This window comes from Xiphophorus hellerii, chromosome 19 (genome assembly GCF_003331165.1).
Source record: "Xiphophorus hellerii strain 12219 chromosome 19, Xiphophorus_hellerii-4.1, whole genome shotgun sequence".
Taxonomy (NCBI): Eukaryota; Metazoa; Chordata; class Actinopteri; order Cyprinodontiformes; family Poeciliidae; genus Xiphophorus; species Xiphophorus hellerii.
The window spans coordinates 17,863,428-17,888,588 of NC_045690.1; the positions used below are offsets into that span (position 1 = coordinate 17,863,428).

The window sequence follows — 25,161 nt, forward strand, 5'->3', positions numbered from 1 at the left end:
GTGACGACACCGGCACCACCTAAGAGAGCAGCACCCCCCGCAGCTCTGAACACTACAATTTCACAGCCGTTGAAAAAGCATACTCCCCGCCAGTCGGCTTGGAGCAAAGGCCCCCCTCCGGGTTTTCAACGAGATTTGACGTCTCGGAAGAAAAAGCCTCAGTCATCCTAACGACGTGAGACGGCGTGGCAACAGAGAGGCATCAGAAGCAGGGAGACCTGATTGCCGCCACTCATTCATTTATGCGCAAAAGGCATCTTGTTTGTTCTGTTCAGGGTTCCAGCCCCAAGAGGCGCTGCGTTTTCCTAACACAGTCTCCCAAGCACAACACCCCAACGCACATACAATTTGCACTCTCAGCCCCAGGTTTAAGTGGGCTAAATGTTTCTCAAGAAACGAGAGAAAATGTTCTGAATGTTTGTGTAACTGTTCCACATGTTTCAATAAAGAGCGCAATTCCTTTGCCAAAAAATCAAAATCAAAGCACTGTGTGCCACAGCGTGCACAACAGTCAAACGGAGCTACTCCTCTCCATCCCAGCAGAGGGCAGCACCTCCCCAACAGTGCATCAGGTCAGCAGTCTGGCTGCACGCGTACCCTTTTGGCGCGCATGCGCACTTTCCCCATGGATAGAAAGGACCGTTGCTACGGGTTACCGGTTGCAGTTCCGGATAAGACCGCCCAGGTTCCAATCAGTTATAAACACAACTGTGGGGACCGAAGCAGCCAGAGTTCTGAGAGACGAAATAAACACGTTGTTGGCAAAAGGAGCAGTGCGTGTGGTTCCCACTTCGGAAGCAAAAAGAGGTTGGTACAGCCGCTATTTTGTTGTTCCGAAGAAGGGAGGTGGGCTACGTCCCATCCTGGATTTAAGAGTGTTAAACAAGCACCTTCGCAAGTTCAAATTCAAAATGTTGACGCTGAGGCAACTTTTGAACGCAGTCGGCCCAGGCGATTGGTTTGCAACAATCGATCTGACGGATGCTTACTTTCACGTAGCAATACACCCAGAACACAGACGTTTTCTGAGGTTTGCTTTCGAGGGAATAGCGTACGAGTACCTGGTCTTACCCTTCGGTCTGTCTCTTGCCCCTCGCACATTTACGAAAATTGTGGAGACAGCGCTAGCCCCTCTCAGAGAAAAGGGAATTCGCATTCTAGCTTATCTGGACGACTGGGCTTTAATAGCCAGTTCCAGAGAGCAGGCTGCAGAACAGCTGCCGCAGGTGCTGTCCCACATTCAAGCGCTGGGTTTCTCGGTAAACTTTCAAAAAAGTTCACTGAACCCGAGTCAACAGTTCTCATTCCTGGGGCTGGAAATATGCTCCCTGTCAGCTCGAGCTCGTCTCTCAGAGCATCGTGTGACCGCGTTTCATCGATGCCTAGCTCAGTTTCAGTTGGGGTGCAAACTGCGCTTCCAGACTGTCTTGCAGCTGATGGGAATAATGGCCTCCATGATCGCAGTGGTGCCACTCGGACTGTTGAAAATGCGCCCAATACAGCGGTGGACACGCTCTCACCGGCTGTGCACGTCACGGCACCTGCACAGAAGGCTGACGATAACTGCTTCTTGCATGTCAGCCCTTCGCCCATGGAGAGAGCCCGGTCTGCTATACCGTGGGTCTCCAATCGGCAGGGTGTCCTTTCGCAAAGTGTTGTCCACAGATGCCTCTCTGAAGGGGTGGGGGGCAATATGCGATGGCGTTGCGGTGAGGGGGGTCTGGACATTATCCCAATCCAAGCTCCACATAAACTACCTGGAGTTGCGAGCTGTCCTGCTAGCTCTGAGGCATTTTTGCAAGGTTCTGATGAACCAGCATGTTCTGATAAGGACAGACAACACCACTGTGGTGTCCTACATAAACAGACAAGGGGGCACTCATTCACTTCCCTTGCTGAAATTATCTCACAGACTATTGCAGTGGTGCAGCATTCATTTTCTGTCTGTCAAAGCAACTCATATTCCAGGACACCTGAATTTGGGGGCGGATCTGCTGTCAAGGGGAGGCCCACTGGTGAGGGAGTGGAGACTACATCCATCCGTGGTTGTACAGATTTGGCAAAGGTTCGGCAAAGCTTCAGTGGATCTCTTTGCCACCAAAGCCAACACCCACTGTCCCCTATTCTTTTCCATAACGGATCACAGCGCTCCACTGGGAGTGGATGCCCTGGCTCACCCATGGCCCAATGTGCTTCTGTATGCATTTCCCCCAGTGGAAATGATTCTGCCAGTGCTAGAGAGAGTACGCAGATGGGGCCTGTCCTTGATTCTGGTGGCCCCTCGTTGGCCAGCAAAGTCATGGTATGCAGAAATAATCAGCTTGCTGGTAATGAAGCCCTGGAAACTCCCCGCCCGCAGGGGTCTCCTCTCCCAGGCAGGGGGGGAAGTATTTCATCCACACCCAGAATTGTGGATGCTACATGCCTACCTGCTGAGAGGTCCAGCTTGTTAGCTAGAGGCCTTCCTTTAGATGTGGTTGCAACCATTCAGAGCTCCAGAGCAGCTTCCACGAGAGGGTTATATGCGTATAAATGGCGTGTTTTTGAACAGTGGTGTCACAGCAAAAACATTTCTCCCTTCCAGTGCTCCATTGTGGATGTTTTGACATTCCTACAGGAGCTAGTGGATAAGGGTCTCTCGTTCTCCACAATTAAAGTTTACTTGGCTTCCATCTCGGCTTGTCATGTTGGTCTTGATGGAGGGACACCAGGTGCTCATCCCCTGGCTGTGCGTTTCTTAAAAGGGGTCCGTAGACTGAGACCAGGGATAAAATCTAATGTTCCTTCCTGGAATCTTACTGTGGTCTTGGACGCTCTTTGTAGCACTCCTTTCGAGCCCCTTGAGTTGGTTGATTTGAAATTTCTATCATATAAGACAGCTCTGCTTCTTGCTTTGGCAACTACAAAACGGGTTGGGGACCTGCATGCACTTTCGGTGCACCCCTCTTGTGTTCAGTTTTCAGCTGATGGTTTAAGGGTCACCTTAAGACCAAATGCTGCATATCTCCCTAAGGTGATTCCTTTGGATTACAGCTCAATGACCATTGAGCTTTCTAGTTTTTATCCCCCTCCTTTTGCTTCTGAAGAGCAAAGAAGGCTGCATTTTCTGTGCCCAGTGCGTGCACTGAGACTTTACATCAATCGTACTCAGAATGTGCGACTGTGTGATCAGCTGTTTGTGTGTTTTGCCAATCCGGCTAGAGGCAAGGCTCTCTCCAGACAGAGACTCTCTCATTGGGTCGTGGAGGCTATTTCTCTGGCTTACAACAGCAAGGGCCTCCCTTTACCTCATGGTGTGAGAGCACATTCAACCAGAGGTGTAGCGGCATCCTGGGCCCTTTTCAGAGGGGTCCCTGTGAGTGACATCTGTGCTGCAGCCAGCTGGTCTTCACCGCACACTTTTGTTCGGTTTTATCGTCTGGATGTGACAGCCCCTTCTGTGGCTCATTCTGTTCTTTCTGCTGGGTTGGAGGTTTCAAACTAGCTCAGTGCTTTTGTCTTAGGTTTGATGGCTGCTCCGCGGGGCGTGTATATATGTCCCATACTCTATGTGTTGTACCGAGTGAATCGACTGAAAGGGAACGTAATGTTATGCATATAACTACTGTTCCCTGAAGGAGAGGAACGAGGTACAACACCTTTTTTCTGCCCCGCCAGTCAGCCTGGCTCGGTGAAGAGCGGCCATCGAACTGAATAATGACTGTGATGGGGGTGTATTTATATGCAGGCGGGGCCTGCCACCCATCATCACACGTCATTTGCCTTACGGCGTGATTAAAGGTGTCTTCAGTTAGGCCACGCAGGGCGTGATATCCCATACTCTATGTGTTGTACCTCGTTCCTCTCCTTCAGGGAACAGTAGTTATATGCATAACATTACGTTACCAGGAAAGATCTGCAATGTTGGTCACCGGTTAATGAATAATTTGTAGCTACTATGTCTTCAGCAGCATCAAGCAGCTGTTTTTACATATTAGTTATGGGCCAATTGTCATGAATGGTTTGCACTGAAAACTACAAGTTAGATTGGGGGTAAAAAGTGCATCTAACTGGGTCGCTGATTTGGACTAGCTAATTAATGTATTATGCCGTGAGCCTCATTGCAGATGATTAGTTTAAAATGCAGCACCACTTTTATTATGAAGCAAAAACCTCCCAAACAACTTCAATGAACTGTTGATATTTCTTATAACAGAATTCATCCAACATGCCTCGGAGCCAGTCGGTAAGTATGGAAAGTAGTGACTAGCTGAGACTTTTTACTTCGTGTTGGGAATGATGATTGTTGGTCTATTGCTTTTACTGTTTTCTATATATTGTTTTTCTTGGGTGGCGGCCTGTCACTGTAATTCTGTTAAATTACTATTTAAGTAAGGCCTCTTAAAATAACAATCCATTACATAAATTTAAGATAAAAATGTTGAACATGATTTATGATTTATTTACTTTTAAGGAAGAAAAGCAACAATTATTCAGTTGGGGGGGGGGATACCTTCACAATAAGCACACTTGCTTCAAAGCTACTCCTACATTTAGCTGGTCTTTGTTTGAACAATAGCAACATTTAGCAGTAATTTCCTGACTTATTTTGCTAAATGGTCTGCTGCATTCGAATGGTGACAAGCAGGTATAACTAATGGATCTTATATGTATGTTCAAAAATACAATTGAATTATTTTATACTATTTACCAGTACAGTTGCTTTACCTAATATAATTGGTGACTTTTAGTATCTGTTTTGCTAATAAAAAAGTTTTACTTTAAAAGCAGGTTTTCTGTGATAGATTTATAACCAAAAGCCTGAATTTAAAATTTTTGTTTACTATAGAATTATGTATGGATGAGACTCAGTTCTATGTCTGTGTTGCCCATCACCATTCCTTGTAGCTTGCTGTCGTTTTAACATAGTTACTTTACTAACAGAGTGATGACATTGATAATCTGCCTACATCTGTTATATAATACATATAAATTACCTTAACTAATTAGGTCACCTTGTAGAAGAATAATATTTGCACTGCAGATTTATTATCCTCTTATAGTAGTGAATACATTGGTCACACAAATGTTTATTATGATGGGCCTTCCTGTTTTGACAGTTATCACTCTTCTGCAACATATAAATACTTTCACTTTCACCTCTGCTCATTAAAAACAAACATACACTAGTAAAAAGATATAAAGATTACTCAGAAAGTCAATCTAAAATAATACTTCAGTATGCATTTGAACGTACACTGCAATTCTTATCTTAGACCATCAGATGGGGCAGTGGGTCTAAAGGATTACAGATTCTTTGTTATGCCTGTGTTTCGCACAGGAGATGTTGCTATGGTAATGCTTTGCTGTCAGTTGCTCTGATTTTTCTCATGTTGCCACAATAGAAGCGCTCTGTGTGTATGTGTGTGTGCAAAGATTGAACACCAATAAGGCCTGGGTTGAGAGAATGGACTTCCTTTAAGCCAGTTGCACGGCTTGTTTTAGCGTTTGTATTGTTGAAAACCTTTTCCACACCCTGTTTTCATTACAGTAGGCTAGCTGCTTAGTCAGACTCTCAGCGGTGCAGAAGTGGCCTTGGGGTAAACACAACTCATCTGGCTGATGTTTTCCACAGATTTGACGTTGTGTGGCAGGCGGAAGCACAGAACACCACTAAGGATGGACGGTGGGCTGGCGGACAAGTGATTAATTAAGAGCCTCAAACCAGCATGCTAGTATTAGAGTAGACATAAAGGATAATGAAGCTGAAGAAACAATCCCAGATTGGACTCTGCCTCCCGCAATCTGGGAGTAGAAAGCAAAACCTACAATATGATTTTAACATGAGCAGAAACCCTGATACGCATGCACATGCTGTGCAGTCATGCATCATGCATGTGACTCATTACACAGAGCAACAAGTAGGTCTCCAGGGAGCGCGTAATCTCGGATTGAATTGAGCACGCGCACTCCGCCGCTGCTTGCCACACATGGAGCTTTGTCTCCTCCTCTCCGTGTGAATGCTTCTCCCAGTCTCCACCTCCATCCTTGGTCTAGACGTGTGCCATCATCTTTCCAAGAGTTTGCGGATCCCTGTGCTCCGGATCATGATCTAGGATGGTGGGTTCTGCAGGCTGTCAATCAGCCAGCAGAAAATACGATCTAGACAAGGACCAGAAAACGGCTGACCTGCTATGGAAGGAGTGGGACCTCTGACCCTTCTGCAAGAAAATATGTAAATTGCACAGTTTTCGGCATGGATGGACAGCTCTGACAGGGTTTCTATCAAAGAGGTTACTGCTGGGGTCTGATCCGAGCTGCTGAAGGAAGGGATGGGCCATGAAAGAGAGGCAGCAAATAAGAAGAGGAAGGGAAGAGAATCTGCAACTAAAAGGATCCAGGAGTTAATGTTTTACATGGCTCGATCTGGAATTGTGCCTTCCATTATGGATTTATAGAGTTAGAAGTTTCAGAAGATTTGAAGATGTTTCTTAAAAGTTTTGCTTGAGGAAAATCACTCAGTACAGTTTCTTTCTTTCTGGTCCTCTGTTTCGGGTCTGCTGAGGTTATTCTGAGTCATTAAATTCTGCTCATCTCGTGGGGGTCTAGTTCTCTGGAGATTGGAGAATTTTTAGCAAGCTCACGTTATTTTGAACTTGGCTGCCTCGTCAGGTTCCGCTGTTCCCTATTTTGGGTGCGACTTTGGGATTTCTTCTTGCTTCACTAGCAGTTTCTCACAATGGGTTGCTATTGCTTTCTATCAACAATTCCTACTCAACTCTTCATACACTTTGTGCGCAAAAACCCATTGCTCTAATTTGGTTCAAATTTGGACTGGAGATTTTTTTTTTTTTCCCTTCCCCCTCCATATTTGACGCCTGAGTTTCACCATGCTGGTGATTTGGTGGTGCTCTGTGATCCTGACCTATGTATCTGTCTACCTGTCACTGTCCTTCCTGCACAGTTTGCTAGTTACCAAAAGAAGCGGGCGAAAAGCAACAGTGCGGGGGCGGCGAAAAAGACGCAGAAGGGGAAGGGCCAGGTTGACTCGAAGAATGACGGCCAGACGCAAGACCATCGGGTAGAACCCCCTCCACCGTCGGTCGATACTGCAGCGCTCGAAGGCAAGACCAGCTCAGAGGTAAAGTTGGGTAAAGTTCTTCTGTGGAAACTGTGCTAATGTATACATATATATTTTAAATATGTCCTATCTAGTGTCACACGTTTATCCAGTCTCTATTCTTTGAATGTTATTCATGTACACATACACTTTAGAGAACTGGGTCACTAACCATCATGTTGCCTGTAAGGCCTGTTGTCATAGCAACCTGACCAGGATTAACTGAAGCATCATTTGCTTTTTTTCTTTTCTCCTACTTGTCGTTTTCTCTCTTGTTTCTGTTCAGTTTACATGAAGTGTACCTTTAATACAGGATTTGTTCTGAATGTTTCGTTGAAATTTATTTGTTGTTTTTTTTTTTTTTAGACTGGCGGCTCAAACTCTGAGAAATCAGAAAACCAGCAGAATGACCAACAAGAGGATCAGTTCTCCACTCCGGAGGGAAGCCTCTCTCCTTTGGAGGACCTGAGAGAAGAGGAGCTTGCTGCACTCACTGGGAAGGAGCAGCTCAAGGTATTCAGTATAAATGGCTAGACCTTCAGGATTCCTGGAGTTTGGAGACATATATTTTCCAGTTCTGGGTACTGTAACCGTGGAAATGGAGAGACAAACTACTGACAAACATTTGCATATCCCGGCTCCATTCTCCTTCCTTGCAATTCGCTCCTATAAATAAATCCTATTTGACGTATAGATTTGTGCAGCACTCCACTTCCCCTGGCAGATTCAGATCAAACATTTTAATTCGACCATGTAGTTTGTTTTTGACAGCTTATGACGCAGCCTTTGCTGGCTGGACAATATGGCTGAAAAACGCATCATGATATGAGATCAGTCGATCAATAATTATCGATTCGGTTTTTTTTCCGGTGAATAAACCGATGAGATGACCTTTTCTGTTTTATCCGGATTCCTCTCGAGTTCTTGTTTTCATTTTTTCCCCTTCAGTCCACTGCGTTTTATTTTTACACAGTTATGAGGCACGGTGGTGAACCCTGAAACTGCTGTTACACATGTACTCAACAGGTTGTTGCTAGGTAACCAATGAGTGGGTGAGCTAATTGATGCCTCCAATCTTGCTCATATAGTTAATGAATTTATTAGTGTAGTTCTCTAACTGGACCACTCAGCAATATTGTTGCTTCCAGTCAGAAGAGACATAATGATAAATATAAATATATATATTTTTTAAACTTCTTCAAGGACTGATTAATTTGATCTAAGTGTAGATGTAACCATTTTGACATATTCCATTCAGTTTTATGGTTTCTAAAGCCCAGATGATCAGTGCTACACAAACCCCTGTAGAAATGGAATTTTCCTATCTCTTAAAAACAAATTTTTTTGAAAGAATGAAAACATTTGTCTAGATCGTTCCTAAAATTGCCTAAATCTCCATGTCTGCAGCTCCTGCAGCAGGCTGTCGAGAAGCGGAATGAAATAATTGCCAAGCTCAGCCACAAGCTGCAAGAAGCCCTCTCGAGTAGAGATCAGATGCAGCTGCAGGCTCAGTGTCTTGCTGGACAGATCCAGGGTATGCAGAAACAGCTCCAGCAGGTGAGTGGAAGCATTTTAGGACTGAGCTATTTTTTTTTTTACAATTCAAAGCTCCATATTGATTGTTTCATTTCATACAGACCACCGTAGAGTTCCAGCGGATTAAAGGTCAGCCTGGGGCCGAAGCCTTTGGTGTTGCGGAGCATCACCATGGCCTCTCTTCTCAACCTACAAACATCAGGCATAAAAAGGCAACATCAGAGGGGTCAGGAAATGCAGGCCATGGCTCCCAGCAGAGCCCAGAAGGCCTCAATAGTGACAGTGACACTGAGATTGATAAGGTTTTACACAAGCTGATGTCTGAGCTGGAAGAAGAAAGGAAAAACAGCCAACGTTTAAGTGCCGAACTAGCAAAGGAGATGGAGAGAAACCGACACGTGCTTTCATTATTGGAGGAGGAGAGGGAAGAGGAGCGAAAAGAAAGGGAGGCCCAACTGCAAAACCTCCAAAACCAGTGCCTTGTCATGCTTCAGTACAAAGAAGAGAAGGAAGAACTGAACAGAGAAGTGTTGGAGCTGAGGCGGAGGCTTCAGAATGAGGATTCAGAGAGGAGATCTGATTTAGATTCTGCTGGCTCTGCTTTCCGTCTCCAGAATCTTGAGGAAGAAAAACAGAGACTGGAGGATGAGATGCAAACGCTCAAAGAGGAGGTTGAGCATGTCAGGCAGCTGCTGGATAAGAGCGAAAGACAACTTCAGCAGAGGGAGAAAGAGGTGGAAGGACTGAAAGCATTTAAGAACCGGGAGAACCACGCCAAAGCTGCCATCACTGCTGAGGAGGTTACGGTAGAGGAAGCCCACCTGGAAAGTGGAGCTGATGGCGAGGATCTGGACGCATCGGTACAAGGAGATATTCTGATGGAGCGGTACCTGTCCTCAGTTCCCCCGGCACATTCACAATCTTCAATGGTAAATGAAGGTTTTGAACAACCCAGTCCCCTGGATATGTCTGCAGACTGCAGGTAACAGAAGCTGTTGGATTGAAATCTGTTTTGTTTTTTGTTTTTTCACGGTTTAAACGCTGGATGGCATTAACGTTTCCTCTTTCTGCCTCTCTGTGCAGTTTCGAGCTCAACAGCGACGTTTTCGGTGACCAGCCACTGCTGTCAATTTCATACCGTGTCTGCGAAGAAAACAAGAACAATCACAACATCAACAGCACACAGTACACCGTCTCAGAGGCTGGCGATTCCAGCGGCCAGTTCTTCTCTCGGTGGCTTCCCAGCTCCGGCTCCGGCGAAATGGGCTCGAGTCAACTGTCCGAGCAGCAGTTTGAGAAGACCGACTTGGAAAAACAATTGCTGAGCCAGCAGTGCGGGGAGCTGCACGAGGAGCTGGCTCAGAAGGAGCGCGACTTGGGTGTGTTAAGGGAGGAAGTCCTCAAGAGCGCAGAGGAACTGGAGGAGGCACGGAGCAGGTAACGGAAAATAATAGAAGATAGTTTTATTTCTTTTACCACATGTTTGTAATTTTTACAGACAAACATGTACGGTGGCTTTCAGATGTTTAATATGGTTTGAATTGGTTTAGCTAAAGCATGGTTAAGAAGTGGAAATAAAATGATGCATGAAATATTTTTTGATTTGTAATTAGAAAGCTTAAAGGTGGTGGTACGTTCATCCTTCGTCAATCAGCTTATATGTCCAGACTAAAACCTTTGTTCTCTTTTGCAAAGTAGCCATAGCTCCTTCAGATCAAGTGAAGGTAACCTGAACACAAATTTAGATTAAAATCTGGTCTTTGACTGGGTCATTAGAGACGGTTTGATCTGGGATGGGCAACATTGTCTAAAGTCAATGTCAAGAAATTTGACTAAAATAATTTCTTTGTACATCTGACTTTATGTTCAGACGGGTTTCGTTCTCTAACATTTTTCTTCTCCAGCGTTAAACAGTAAGCAGCTTGGCACACCGCACTTTTCAGATTTGAATTAGAATTTTTTTATTTTTTTTACAAAAAATTAATTTTTCTTCCATTTCAAAATTATATGCCTGTTTGAGTTTCTCTGTGACCTAATTTATTTTTATTTAATTGCATCTGTTTTCAGAGGCAGCCTATGTTTGATAATCTTAAGTTTAAATTTACAACTTGAGCCTTTTTTTGCTCAGGTGGGCCCAGGTGACAGAGGAACTGCAGCAAGCTCTCTGTGAACTTGAAGAAGAGAGGGAGAGACGGAGACTGGCCGAGGAAGAGATGAACTCCAGGACTGATGAGCAGGAAACCTCTGACTACAGAGACGGAGTCTTAATGGAAGGAAGGGAAAACGAAACCGTGGCAACATCGATGGGACAAGAAGCTGGAAGAGCTGCTGAAACATCCCTGATTAGGTTTTCTGTCTCTTCATCGGAAAACGTTGATGAATTTTCAGGAAAACTAAATGAGGAAACAGAGGAAGAGGTTTCTCTCTTGGCTCCTCAAAATGAGGAGGAACTGCAGGCGACGAAGTCGAGCCCAGATTCTTCCACGGATGTTTCAAAGCAGAGTGATGAGCCCCAGATCCAAACATTACAGGTATGTCACTTCAATAAGAGTTCACAGTTCACTGTGAATATGAATATGCTTATGATTTCAAATTAATGCAAATTGCATATTCAGTGATTTTGTTTTTCCGTTTGTTTGCTCCCTATCTCAAGGCTTACTGTGACCAGCTGAAATCAGAACTAGAGGAGACAAAGATGGAACAGAAAACGACGACAACTCTCTTCAGTCAGAAGGTAGCCGAGCTCGATGCCGTATCAAAGGAGCTTGAAGCGACCCGGTCGTGGTTTCTAAAGCTCCAAGACGAAGTCGACAGACTGCAGCAGGAACTGCAGAAGAGCCAGGACGGTCTAGACTCGGCTGAAAGCGCGAAAAATGAGCTGGAATCTCAGATTCACAGTCTGAGAGAAATCCTGGCCTGTTTGGAGGAGGCGCAGGCTCTGTCTGCAAAACAGAGGGAGGAGGAGAAGAGGAAGGAACAGCAGATGGATGAACAGATAAAAAAGATGGAACAGGTCCTGGAGGAGGAACTCGAGCAGTTTGAGAACATTATGAAAGCCAAGGATCTTCAGGTGAGATGCACATAGCATAAATGTGATGTATTTTTCCATTTGATTTGCTCTTTTTGCTTTACTGGTGTGACAAATAATGTTATCTAACAGTTGGCTGAAGAAAAGGAAAAATGGGAGGAGGAGAGACAGGAGAAGGAGAAGCTGATTGACGCAACTCGTTTACTGGAAGAAAAAATTAAAGAGAAGGAAAAGGAGGTGAAGGCTGTCGTTGAGAAACAGGCCCAGGCTGTGGAGGAAGCTTCAGGGAAACTTAGAGCTTCTCAAAAGCAGGAAATAAGAATATTGGTAGAGAAACATCAGCAAGAGGTGGGATTTGCAAACTTCAGAAATGTGATCTTCAGATTATGATTATAGATGTTTCAATATTTCTTCCTAAATAAATATCTAGATTTCTGAGTTGAATGATCGCCTGGAGACGGAGCTGCTGAAGCAGCGGGTCGTTATGGAGGAAGAGCAGAAGCAACAGATCGGCCTCATCAAAGAGGTATCAGTCAGTCTCTCTGGCAGATCAAAAAAATACAACTTTTTCTCTTTTGTTTGTAGTTTACTCATTCCTTATTCTGATTTTCCCTCAGGTAACGGAACGGGAGCATGAGAGGATGATGTCAGAACTGAAGGCCAAACACAACGAGGAGCTCGAACATCTGAGGACAGAGGTGACCCTGGAGCTGAGGGAGAGCATGGAAGCTGCCCACCAAGCCGAGATGCATCAGGTGCAGGTATGTTTTAAAATCCACAATTTCAGGGGGGAAAAAAAAACAAAAAACTTTTGTGACATTATTTCTTCTGCATAAAAAAAAGGATAAATGTTTGTTTCATATAAATGTTTAAACATAGCCTGACAACACTATACAGTCTGTGCTAGTAAAACACATTAAGTCTCCAATAAGCAATCTGTGTTTAGACCCAGAAGAGCATGGAGCTCGAAGCTTTACGTCTGAGCCTGACGACAGCTCACACGTCTCAGCTGGAGACTTCACAAGCAAACGTTCAGCAAGAGCAAGAATCTGCTGTCGAGGAGCTCCAGGCTGCTATGAGGGAGAAGTTCACTCAGGAAAGTGCTCTTCTTCAGGCCCGGTATCAGTCGGGCCTGGATTCGATCAAACAGCAGAATCAGCAGCAGCAAGACCGGCTGCAGGAGCTACACCAGCAAGAGATTGGTGAGTACAAGCAAACTGTAGCAGCTCTCTGCAGATATGTTTGCTCTATGATTTATTTTTTTGTAAATAAATTTTATTCCCTTTGTATTTGTGAATGTTTAGATGAGTTGAAGCAGCGTTTTGAGACTCGTTTTGCTCAGGAGAGAGCTGGATTGGAGGAGAAACAAATTAAAGAAATACAGGTTGAGCTTGTTTTCGTCTTTCTAATATTGTTTCATACTTGATGTTTTTATTTTCTCAAGTTTGTGAATGTGACAGATCAACAAAGTAACACAAAGTTGTAAAATGGAAACGATGCAGTGTTTTCAAAATGTTACAAGTGTCTTAGTCTTACTTTGAAAAACCATCTTTAACTGAAGGAGTTTAGGGTTTTGTCTCTACCAGCTTTTCATATAGAGACTGAAAATTAAAAGGAGCTCAAGTTTTTTAAGTCTTCCCTGTGATGATCAATTGGTGTGGGTTTGGCCTAATAATCAATCTTGTACTGCTTCTAAGAGCCTTTGCCAGTATTTACATGTTTTTAGTTCTATTCACCTTCCCATCAACTATGACTTACTTTCCCTTTCCTGCTGAAGAAAGGTATACCCACTTCTTGATTTTGCCACCACCACTCTTCTCAGTTCAGAAATGGCGAGCTAAGGGTGACGTGTACAGTTAGCTGTCTGCCAAACATGCCATTCTGCTGGTAAGGCAAAACTAATTTACACAGTTGGATTTCATTAACCTCTTATTGGTGAGTTCTGAAGGTAAATGGTTCCATATTGGACCTTGTATGAGGTATATTGATTGAAAACACAGTCAAAGTCATCCACTGAATGAGAAAACTTAACTAGGAAGTGAAAAACCAATAGTTGGTGTCTAAGATTTTTAATTAATGATCATTTGTAGCTATAGCTTTTAAGGGCCGTATTCAGTCCTTAAATTAAAAAATAACATAATTCTTTTCAGATTGTACAATAGAAATAAGGCCCGCTTTTTCTTTTGTGTAAAATAGAAATGAGATATTTGGAGGCCTCTTTTCTGCCTCTTGTGAACCATGGAGATTGATTGTATATGAACACTTCACTCCACTGTGTTTGCGTGCTAGTTAGTGTATACCATGGGGCGTTGATTTATTACCAACTGTGACATCATTGTGTATTTTATTCTAAAATTATCTGGTCATCTTTATATGACTGTTCAGTCCTTGGTATGTGTTTATCATAAAACATTTCTAGTTACCACACCTTGTGTATCTTGTCGCCTTACAAGGAAACATGGAAGTTACAATCTTGGTACTATGGAAATTCTGTAATTTGTCATCTCTAAAGTATGAACTCGGTAAGAAGACGTTTTGGCTTGCAGCACGTCATGCCTGGAACAACTTGCAATCTAAACTTTAACTTCAAACCCTTGCAACATTGAAGGACTTTTAAAATGATGATAATATCTTGGCAGCAAGTGCTGTCTGTGTTCTGTAAGCATATTTTAATATGTGTTTGTTTTCATTGTTACTATGCTGCTCTGATCTCCATGTGACCAACTTGGTCAAGTAATTATGATTTAAAAAAAAGCTGTGCACATTTTAGATTTCAAAAACTATGCATTACTTTCTTTCCATTTCATGATTATTTGCTACTTTGTTGGTCACAAAATAAGATGCGCTAAAGCACTAAGATAATAAACGGCAATTATCTTTGCAAATCATTGCTTCACTCATTGTCACTTTATTTAAAAGCTAATAAGAATTTTTTAATTTTTTTTCTCAGGCTCTGAGAGCACAGTGGGAGACGGAGGCTGAAACAACCAGCCAAAGGTCTCTATCAGAGATTCAGAACAGACTCAATGCCACGCAGACAGAACTGGTCAACACCCAGGCCTCCCTGGCGGAAACGAGCAGAGCTCTGGCAGATACCAGGGCGGCTCTGTCTCAGAGCCAGTCTGACCTGCAGGAGGCGACGGCAGCTCTGGAGGAACTCCAAACCTCCAGGACAGAGCAGATCCAGAAACTAGAAGAAGACCTGAAGCGAGCCTCGGCTGACAAAGAGGCTGCTGCCAGTATGTAGTCGAAATTATCTTCCATTTCAAGTCTGAGGGGAAAAGAACAGAAAAAACCCCCCGATTAGTTTTAAGTTTTCAAAAATACAAACACATTTTACATATCTGACTTTATACGGACATTAGGAAATTGGGTAAAATTACATTTTATCCATTTAATCATAGACTCTCAATTGCTGTTGCATCATTATTCTGCATTTTTTATGTGGCAAAATGCAGTTTTTTTTCTCTCCATTGAATTAAAAATTGTCTTGTTCTGTGAATACCACTTAGATTCTTTGGAGATGTTGGTTTGTAGTCATGAGAGGGCTCTGCAGGAAAAAGAGCAGCAAGTACGCCACCTTCAGGAAAAAGAGCAGCAACTGCAGCAAGAGGTTGGTTGACTTTACAACAATGTCACTTCGATTTGGAGCTCATTTCTTGCTTAAAAATGACATGTTCATGATTGTTTTAAGGTTTAAATTTGAGAGTTAATGTTTTGTTCTGTCATGTTGATCTCGGGTGTATAAACATTAATTTAAGTCATCAGAAACGTCATTTGTTTAATCTTAAAAGAAATTTTGCTTTGCCATTCAGGTTTTGCACCTTCAGGAAGAGAAGGCTTTGCTTAAAAAGAGCTCGGAGGAAGAAGTGGGTCAGCTGTGGACCCAGCTGGAGAGCATGAGAGCTAGCCGTCAAGAGCTGGGGGGTAAGATCATTACACCAACCTGACATCTGCAGAAGTGTGTATGGCCATGTGTCTGTTACCATGGATTCCTTCTTCTTTCTACTAAGGTTGCATTAAATGTTTCTTCATAAGCTGGTGTTGTTCAGAGTGAAATACGACAGTGAAAATAAAATTAAACTAGACTCTTCTCTCTGTCTATTTTTTCATTTTCCAGAGCTGAAAGAGCAGCTGATCGCTCGCTCGTCTCAAGTCGATGACATTGAGCATCTCAAGACGGAGTTCAGCGAGCAGAAACGAGAAATCAAAGAGCTGCATGAGGTCGAGCTGGAAAACCTCAGGAAGTATGACGACATAACCACACACCTAGTCTCACACCCTAAACGTGGACCTTGCCTTTCACATCTCCTGTGTTTGCACTTTTCTACAGCAGTATCAGTATTCACACTAAAAGTAACTAGATTATGACAAGATCTAAAGAGGTGAAACGGATAATATTGCTGGTGTTAAAACATTCTAACACATTTATGGAATATTTTGACAAAAGTAAAATTAAGTGAATGCAGTGTAAAATGATCTATGAGGTGTGGAGTAAACAGTAAAGTGGTGCAGTATACTTCATAAATATTAGAACATACAAATCTAATTTATGCAAAAGCAACACTGTGGGAGAGTAAATTTAGTACTTGAGAGCTTTGCATCTATTTTTTTTTGTAGATGGCTTAGACTTTTTATTTTTTAGCAGCTGGATTAATCTCAAATTTCAGTCCACAATAAAAACAAAAAACAAAATACAAATCTGTAAGTAAGCCATCTTATGACTTGCTTTCTAAAGAAAGTTGCATTTAAAAATCAAATGACTTGGTCAAAAAATATATAAAAATCAGAACATACCTTTTGGGTAAATTTATTTATTTGTTTCACCAGCAAGTGTAAACTGTACAGCAGATAATTATCTTTTTATGACATTTTCATGATGGTCAGAAGAGAGTGAAATGTAAGGCCGCTGGTTTATTTGTGTCAAGACATGTTGACTGTAGCAGCATCTGTATATGTAAGGTGGGATGAACCACAGCAAAAATGTTTCAGTTTCTACTCAAAGTATAATTTGCTGTATATTATAATACAAATCACTATATATAGATCTGCTTATTGACTCAGTTACAAACTGCATTTTATTTGACTTGGAAAAACTTTGACAATAAATTTTTTTTTAAGTTGCGGTCCACCATTTTATATAAATTAGACAAATCTGCTGTTTGTATATTGTCAAACATACATATTTTAAAAACTTTGGTATACCTTGATACAGGTAACCAGTTCATTCATACTTTTGTGCTATAGCTGAATCTGTTAACAGTGTTAGCTCTGCTATGTTGTGCAAGAATCTCACAAGGTAATTCCTCCTTATAGGTATTTTGAGAAGCGGCTGCACGCGTCAGAGGAGACCTACAAAGAGGAAATAGCTCTTCTCCAGCTGAGGCTGGTCGAAAGTGCCTTGGAGGAATCTGTGATGAAAACTGCAGATGACAGGTATGTTGGTAGGCCTAAATATGAACTGTTTCTCCAGTGCTGTATAAATATATTAGAGCATTCATTCCTTTCGTCTTGATTTCAGCGCGATGCATCACATTCTGGCTGAGGAAGAGAAGGATAAAAGAGATGCATCTATTGCTCACACTGTAAGAATCTGGAGAAGATTTAATGTTAAAAAATGTGATGTTTTTATTCATTTATTTTTTTGGTTTTCTCTGTCAAGATCCATCATTGTGTTGGCTTTTCTCTTTTGAAGGAATTATTTGACAACTTGCGTGTTGAGCTGGAGGAGAAGCATGCAATGGACCTTTCCCAGCTGGAATCTTCTTTGGCTCTTTCTTATAAAGAAGAGTTGCAGCAGGTGAGGCACCATGTTGGTTTCATGTAAGCTAAAGCATAAATCTGACCCTTCAGATTGTGAGTCTTTGTCGTCGATTCCCAGGTGCGCTCTGACCTCACGGACCATTACTACGAAGAGCTGCAAGAGATGAAGACGCGTCATTCCCTGGAGTTGGAGCAACTCCGAGCCAAACTTTCTGAAAGTCATTTACAAGGTGCCTCACAATTACAGTTTAAGCAAATAAATGCTCACTTTCCTTTTTGAGAGATCTTAACGTTAAGAAAATCTTCGCACAGATCTCACCAGAGTGCATTTGGAGACAGAAAGGCAGGTAGAGGTAAGGAAAATCAATTTGTAACATTTGATTTGAATTTTGTCAGCATTTTTGTCCTTATTTCAGTGTTTTCATCCTTAATCAGGTTGCGGTAGAACAGAGGATGTGGCGTCTCACTGAGGAGCTGCAGACAGGGATGACAATCATCCACACACTTGAGAACAACCTTGCTGCTCTGAGTAAACACCATGAAACTGATCACGAGGAGAAAAATCCGAAGAAGCGGAGAGAAGAGCTTCAACAGAAACATGAAAACGAGATCTCTGCTTTGAGGTCAGACCTCGAGAGGGAAAAGAAATGCCTTGAAGAAGCTCTTGAGAAAGAAAGAGAGAAGTTAAAGTCTCTTGAACTTTCTCTGGACGATGATGAAGGTCAGCTATCTTACACGAGCTACGTTGGTTACATTTGAGTTCTTCTGTTTTAAAAAAAAAACAACTTTGTCTTCCAGGCCCACAGCTTCTGATGATAAAACAACGATTGGAGGCTCAATACAACAACGAACTGCAAAAGGCAAAGAGCTGCATGGCTGAAGAAACAGAAGAGCTCAAAGTTCTGCTTCAGGAGCAGAGCGAGGAGAAGCTTCGACTATCCCAGCAAAGGTCAGATCTAACATGTCGGGGTTGTGTTTGCTGTCATTAGGGTTATTTTATTATATCTGAAAGTACATGAAGAAAATCCAACTAGTCCTTATTTATATTAAGGACTAGAGATGCACAAATCAGAAACAAGAAATTGGCTTTAGTTAGTAATTGGCAGGATAATTACCCCCAAATCAGTGATGTGAAGGAGTAGTTGGATTTATGTTTCTGACGGATATTGCATAAGTAGCATCGGTGTACACTAATATTATATTGTCATTAATTCTTTTAATGAAGTTGAAATCCCCATGTTCAGGGAGCCTGAACTCCATTTAAGGGAGCAGAGAAATGTAAACTTACGATGTTTAATCTCAAAGATTAAATGATTATATTATAAGTAGCCGCTACACTGCGAAAACAATAATTTTTGTCTAGTTTCTAGTACAAAAAATTTAGTACACTTGAATTAAGATAAAAATAATCTTAAAGTAGCATTTCAGCAGAGATTTAGAAGCTTAATTAAGTCAATAATTCCTGAATATGCATAAAAAGGTACTAATTCTACCGTCTGACTCTTTTTCACTTGTAACTGGACATTTTTTCTGTTTTAAGTGGAGAATTTTTTTTTTGTATCTATATTCAATATTTATTGACTTAAAATAAGCTTATTTATCTTTCTGTAAAGTTACTTTTAAGTTATTTTGTCTTAATGTAAGCATGCTAAAAAATATTTGCAATACAAACTAGACAAAAATCCTTGGTTAAAATTTTGTTTTTGCAATGCAAACAAGTTTCACTAATAATTATTTAACAAACAAATGAAAGCCGGCTGCTTTCTTTTACTTTCCTTTGAGCTTGTTTTCCTGTGCCCATGTCTCCAGGTTTGACGAGGAGAAAGCGGAGTTGGAGCAGCGTTTGGTGCAGAGCTGTGAAAAGTTTGTGGCAGAGCTGGAAGACGAGCATAAAGCCGAGCTTGAAGATGAGAGGTCAAGGCTCCTAAACAAGCACTCTGAAGAGATGAACGCGCTCCATGCCAAACACAAAGCACAGCTGGACTCACTCGGTGCCTGTCACAGAGATCAGCTCGCAGCTGTGGTCAAAGAGCTTGACAATAAGCACAAAGCTGAGCTTGTTGCTCTGGAATCAGCCCTCGATTCTAAACGAATGGAGGACCTTAAAAAACTGGAAGCTGCTTTCAAGGAGACCAGTCAGGCCCAGTTGGAGGCTTTGGAGGCAGAATTGGCGCACAGACACCAGGAAGAGAGGGATGAACTGGAAAAGAGAATGCTGGGAAATATGGACACTTTGGAGGCCACATACTTAAAAGAAGTGCAAGTAAGTAGAGACAAGCCATTTAACCCAATATGGTTGAGTTTAGTATGTACAATGAATGGAAGTACTCAAACATTTACAGGGCAAGCATTGACCTTTTTTTTCCAGTTTAGCACTTCATGTATTCAACTTTATCACAGGTTTTGCGTGATGAAATGAATCGGCTTGAGGAGAAACATCGCCAGGATCTGATTTCCAGGAGTTCAGAGCACAAACAGCTGATGGAGCGTCAGACTGCAGAGCAGCTGTCCGTCAGGGAGGAGCTGAAGAGAGAGCTGGCTCAGGTTCACATGGACAAGTTCAAGGCCATGGCAGCTGAGCTCAATCACGTTCACAAGGTAAGGAGTTATAGCCTCATTATTGAGGTTCAATCTATGAAAACATGACAACTAAATAGTTGGTTGATATTTCACATTAATTTGTTTCGCAGATGGAGCTGACGGCTCAGAAAGAGACGTTGGATACAGAACACTGCAGAGCATTGGAAGCACTTAAGCAGCAGGTACAGCTTTCCTCAAAGTCCATTTGATTTTCCTTTTTAAGTCGCAAAGCCAAAAATCAGAAGCCTATTATGTCCTGCATTCATTCTTATATTTTTATATTATGAGCTTTCAATTTAGGGAACGGGTTTGCTGAAAATATCCCCTGCCCATCATCATTTTTTTAGGACAAAAATACTAGGTTTGAAAGAGAAAAGGGGAGTTTAAAGTCAAAGTAATTAACATTGGCCTTTTCTGAAGCAAACGACTAGCTTGATTTTTTATTTTATTTTTTTTTTTAATTAAGAAGAGGCCTGTTGTAGCAAATAAGCTGAAGGAAGCTGAGCCCGCATGGTTGTTATCCAGACATGACCAAGATATTAGTGCTTTATTTCAGCTGGTGACCATTAAGGGTCAGGGGCCAAAAACAGGGAGCCGATGGTCCCTGCATTCAGGACAATCACTGTAGAAGTTTTTGTGTCAACTTTTGAAGTTTGTGGTTGCTCGTTGAGACACTAACAGCTGTTTACAGGCAACTTAAAGCAAATATGGGCAAAATGGGGTTCAAACAAAAATGACAATTTTCTGGTAACTAACTTAAGACCCAAGTAGTTTCAGAACTTTTTCTTTAAATGTTTCAATTTTTTTTTTTTTTTCTTCTGTCTTTCAGGTTTTGGAACTGGAGCAGCAACACGGCGCGGCCCTGCAGGAGCTCTCGCACACCTACAGTGTTGAAAAGGAGCAGCTTATAGAACAGCATCAAAGTCAGCTTCAGGTGTGTGCTAGACATAAATGATCAGATTATAATTGTGTATGAACTGTGGATGCTCTTTAATAGTTTCCTCTAAAGCTCTTGTACTGGTGGCTCTTACAGCCCATTAGAGAAGGGATTACACTAAAACATTGTTTATCCTCTATAACGGCATGTTTCTCTGTATATGCTGGGTATTTAAAATTTTTATTTTTTTTTTTACAACTTTGACGTACTAAAGTTGTTGCCAGCTGCAAACCATGCCATTTATAATTGTGTGGATTTCTGTTGTAGGAGCTGAGGGGAATTTCTGCATGTGAACTGGACGCCTGTCGCCGGGAGTTGGAAGAAGAGTCGGCAAGGCAACGGCAGCGCTTCCAGGAAGAGGTGGAGCTCCTCAAAGTTCAATCGGAAGAGCGACTTCAGGACAAGATTAACCATCTGAAGGTAAAAACTAAATTATTCAGGAATGAGAAGAGAAAGATGAGGCTCTCAGAAATGTTAGACTGATCTCTTCAGTTTATTTTACCCTATGTTTTAAATCTTTTCTGTTTTTTCCTTATTATTTTTAAATGTTATGTAGTCACTAGAATACTGCATTCTTGTTTGGAAATATTACATAATAGCGAAGGATTATCTGGAGCTACAGTGTGTGTGCCGATTGTGATGCCCTCTTTAAGCTCCAGCTGCACCAGTTCAGCGGATAGTTCCCTCGCTTGGACTCTGTCCCATTTGAGCTTTACTCAAACCCAGTTTTCTCCTAATTCCACCAGCATATATGTACAAGTGTTGACGTCCGTCTGTCTCCATTCTCAATCTGTGCTCTTCTGGGCTGCGCATGTGTTTCCGTTCATTCATCTGAACCACAGCTAAAAGGGATTGGATTTATTCTCTAATGCCAACGGTTTTAAGGCAGAAAATGGGTATTTAATTGTTGACCATTTCAAATGTGCAGCCAGGCATTCAGGCAGATGGCCACTGATTTGAGGAAAGTATAACTTACAAGGTGTTACTGCTTTTTTTTCCCCCTCTTTCTTTTTTTCTTTTTCGCTCTACATCTTCTGCTTCATGGAACCACATCGTTGCCATCGAAGACTGAATTTGAAGAACGGAAAAAGGTGGAGCTTGAAGATTTGAGGCGGAGCTTCACCTCTCAGCAGCAGGAAAAGGAACAGATCTATACAAGCAAAATGAGCGAGCTCACCACCCAGCTGCAGCAACTGGAGGCTGTAGTTGCTCAGGTACTGAAAACACCTGTACATAACATCTCTTACTCATCTTATATGTCTTGCCCATTTTTACGTTGCATGGTGCAGATGGAAGGTGTAAAATAACATTTGATGTTGATTCCAATGACTGAATCGCTTAAATGATTCAGTCATATATATATATAACTGATTTACAGATAAGATTTGCACCATAACAAAATGCAAAATTCATATTGCATTTACAGTGGAGATGCTGGATCATTCTTATAATTATTTTTGCAATAGATGTTTGTTTGAAGTGTGACAAGTTAAGGTTCTTACTTTCTAACTTTTCTTCTCATTGGTATTATTCATTGTTTGAATATCTTCAATTTTGTCATGGTTATTTGGGGAAGAACAACCAGTTGAAAAACTTTACATTGCTTCCTTTTTGAGATTTAAGAAATTCAGTTGAAGTTTCATAAAAAATAAATGTTCAAAATCTGAGTTGTTTTTTGTGAAATCCTATTTGCTTTGAAGATTACTAAAACATGTTTGTTTTTATTTTAAAGAACGACATAAATGTTTATCAATTTGAAGGACTTTGTGAATTTGTAGTTATCAAATGATTTTCCAGTTTTTTTTTTGTAATTAGCATCTCCCTCCCCCATCTAATCGCTGGCAATAAAGATGTTCCTGTTTGTTTTGTTTGTTTCCATGACATCTTTTGCTCTTTAAAGTAAAATATTAACATGCACTCTGGTTTCCATGAGGTTGGCATAGAGAGATTTAACAGGAGGTGGAGGCTGTTGCCATGGCAGTGGCATTGTTTTATTGAGCTAGGTGGCTGCTGGAGATGAGTTGAGGAGGGAAAAGGGGGGAACAAGAGGGAAGATGTAGAGAAATGAAAGATAAGAATATTAAGAACTGAGCTGTAAAGAAACCATTACAGCTTTCAGATAGATTGAAGTACAACCCAGCTGCACTGACATGATGCTCAGAAGTGGATGTCAGTCCTGCTGCTGGACGAGGATGATTAGAAGTTAGGGTGTGTTGCATTTTGGTCGGTTTTAACAGGCGTCGGGGTCTGTGTGGATTACTAATTACTCTTAATTTTAAAGACTCTTTTTCTGAACAGTTAAGCGACTTGATGCAATCCATAAAATGGATAAAAGGGGAAGGAGGGAACATTTAGTTTTGGGAGTGGAATGACTGAAAACTGTTTTCCTCCTTCAGCTGCGTGCAGAAATCGGGTGCTTGCAGGACGAGTTGCACGGGAAACGTGCAGAGATGGAGACGTTGGACACTCTCCTCCAAAGAAGGGAAAGAGAGAGCCAGGAGGGGGGAAACCTGCTGAAGATGCTCACTGATGACTTGCACGATGCCAAAGAGGAAAAGTAAGTAATTATTATAGCAGTTTGAATAAATTATAAAATATATATAGAAATGTTTGCTGAGTAATTTTTAAAAATATAAGTGGCACATTTTAAGCACAGCCACATTTGTCATGTTTCAGATTTTGGTACTTTTAGTACTAAATAGCCTGTAATTCGACCTCAGTAAATCTTATGTCATTTATGGCTGCAATAACTGTATGTGTGAAAAGCATTGAACCGGAATCTGCTGTTTTTGTTTTATTTTCTCTCTACAGGACCAAACTGTACGGTGCAAATGAGAAAATGAGTAAAGTGCTGGTTGAGATGCTTCGCAGTGTCATAGCAACAGAAGAACTGATTGGACAAAAGATCAACAGCAGGATCCAAACAAATGAACAGACGACACAGAAAAGTTCAAAAGAGCACAGAGATCAGGAATCAGGTCTGTTGATCTCAGACTTTACTCCATTTAGGATTTAAACTGCTTGAATAATATAACCATTTTAAGCTGCCTATATTTTTTTTATACACACTTAAATGACATAAAATAAATTTGTCTTTTCTTATTCACAGGTATTTCAGTTGTAGATTTGACATCAGAGGAGATGGAACTGACCCAAATGCTGTGCGAGAGTCTGCTGGTTACAGACACTCAGATCAGTCCCGGAGGAGAAGAATCTGCTCTTACAGCCTGCAGCAGGTTACGTCTGGCAGTGGAGACGCTCCTGGACCTGCTCCATCAAGCTCACACACAGGTAAAGAAACTCTCCAGACATGGATTTATTTGCGCTCCTGGAAAGATGTGCAAAGAGACTTGGAATTAATTTGTATTTTGTTGCAGTACAATAATCCATTTGGAAAATTTGAAAAAAAAGAGTACATTTAATTAGAGAAGCTATATATAATGGGTGGATATCCTTTAAAAAAAACCCTTTAAATTCATTTTAAAAATTTAATTTGGCCTTAAATTCAATAACCACAGGTCTTGAATGTCATGGCAGGACTATTTATTCTGGCATATTCTGTGTAGTGTTATTTTTGTTATTTTTTGCCGGGTAAAAGTTTTGATTGCATGCAGACATCTTCATTCTATTCTGACTCGAATTGGTTGAGGCTACCGCTAACTGCTAATAAATCCTTGCTAACTACCTTTTGTTTTTGTTTTTTTTTTACATCTATCATTGGTAAGTGTAAATTATTGCCAGTTGGCTTGACGACATTCATCTTTGCCACTAAGTCACTTCAGTTGCCAACCAGTATGATGCTACATTCACTTACCAAGTGAATGTAGCATCCATATTATATGTAAAATATGAAATTATACTTTTGTAACTTTTTTGTGGTACAGGTCTTAAATTTTATTCAAAATGGTCTTAAATTTGAGTTGGTGAAACCTGCAGAAATACTTTTCATTGGTCCGCTTTGACAGTAGGACAGCACTTGACCAAGTGTCGCTGGATTTGTCTTTTTGCTGCAGTTGGAGCAGACTTGCCATGTTCATCTTACCCTTGAGGAGAAGTTCACCCAGGGAAAAGAAGATGCCACCCAGCTCCTTGAGCAGCACAAGCTCCTGACAATGCATCTTGATGAGGAAGCCAAGATGAAGACTCTCCTCCAGCTGGAGCTCCACAAGGCAGAGGGTCAGCTACGTGTTGTTAATTGAGTTTTTCTGAGAGCATTTC

The 25,161-nt window shown here is 41.6% G+C and overlaps 1 protein-coding gene across 4 annotated transcripts in view; it reads left to right on the forward strand.

The window, feature by feature from the left end:
* Positions 1–25,161, forward strand: part of pcnt (pericentrin) — a 45,167-nt gene that overhangs the window by 3,398 nt on the left and 16,608 nt on the right. For 2 of the 4 annotated variants that reach the window (XM_032547000.1, XM_032547002.1), the window contains exons 2-35: positions 4,196–4,225; positions 6,944–7,120; positions 7,466–7,612; positions 8,507–8,656; positions 8,737–9,617; positions 9,719–10,072; positions 10,764–11,166; positions 11,289–11,705; positions 11,796–12,011; positions 12,094–12,189; positions 12,281–12,424; positions 12,610–12,865; positions 12,968–13,047; positions 14,614–14,902; positions 15,176–15,276; positions 15,479–15,590; positions 15,784–15,910; positions 16,980–17,099; positions 17,185–17,248; positions 17,359–17,463; positions 17,545–17,656; positions 17,739–17,779; positions 17,862–18,147; positions 18,225–18,375; positions 19,236–19,689; positions 19,827–20,024; positions 20,117–20,188; positions 20,836–20,940; positions 21,211–21,363; positions 22,011–22,157; positions 23,340–23,500; positions 23,755–23,921; positions 24,053–24,234; positions 24,957–25,119. In XM_032547000.1, coding sequence (XP_032402891.1) covers positions 4,196–4,225; positions 6,944–7,120; positions 7,466–7,612; positions 8,507–8,656; positions 8,737–9,617; positions 9,719–10,072; positions 10,764–11,166; positions 11,289–11,705; positions 11,796–12,011; positions 12,094–12,189; positions 12,281–12,424; positions 12,610–12,865; positions 12,968–13,047; positions 14,614–14,902; positions 15,176–15,276; positions 15,479–15,590; positions 15,784–15,910; positions 16,980–17,099; positions 17,185–17,248; positions 17,359–17,463; positions 17,545–17,656; positions 17,739–17,779; positions 17,862–18,147; positions 18,225–18,375; positions 19,236–19,689; positions 19,827–20,024; positions 20,117–20,188; positions 20,836–20,940; positions 21,211–21,363; positions 22,011–22,157; positions 23,340–23,500; positions 23,755–23,921; positions 24,053–24,234; positions 24,957–25,119 — 6,661 coding nt within the window. The remainder of the gene's footprint in view (positions 1–4,195; positions 4,226–6,943; positions 7,121–7,465; positions 7,613–8,506; positions 8,657–8,736; positions 9,618–9,718; positions 10,073–10,763; positions 11,167–11,288; positions 11,706–11,795; positions 12,012–12,093; positions 12,190–12,280; positions 12,425–12,609; positions 12,866–12,967; positions 13,048–14,613; positions 14,903–15,175; positions 15,277–15,478; positions 15,591–15,783; positions 15,911–16,979; positions 17,100–17,184; positions 17,249–17,358; positions 17,464–17,544; positions 17,657–17,738; positions 17,780–17,861; positions 18,148–18,224; positions 18,376–19,235; positions 19,690–19,826; positions 20,025–20,116; positions 20,189–20,835; positions 20,941–21,210; positions 21,364–22,010; positions 22,158–23,339; positions 23,501–23,754; positions 23,922–24,052; positions 24,235–24,956; positions 25,120–25,161) is intronic. The other 2 variants (XM_032547001.1, XM_032547003.1) reach the window with 2 other exon arrangements.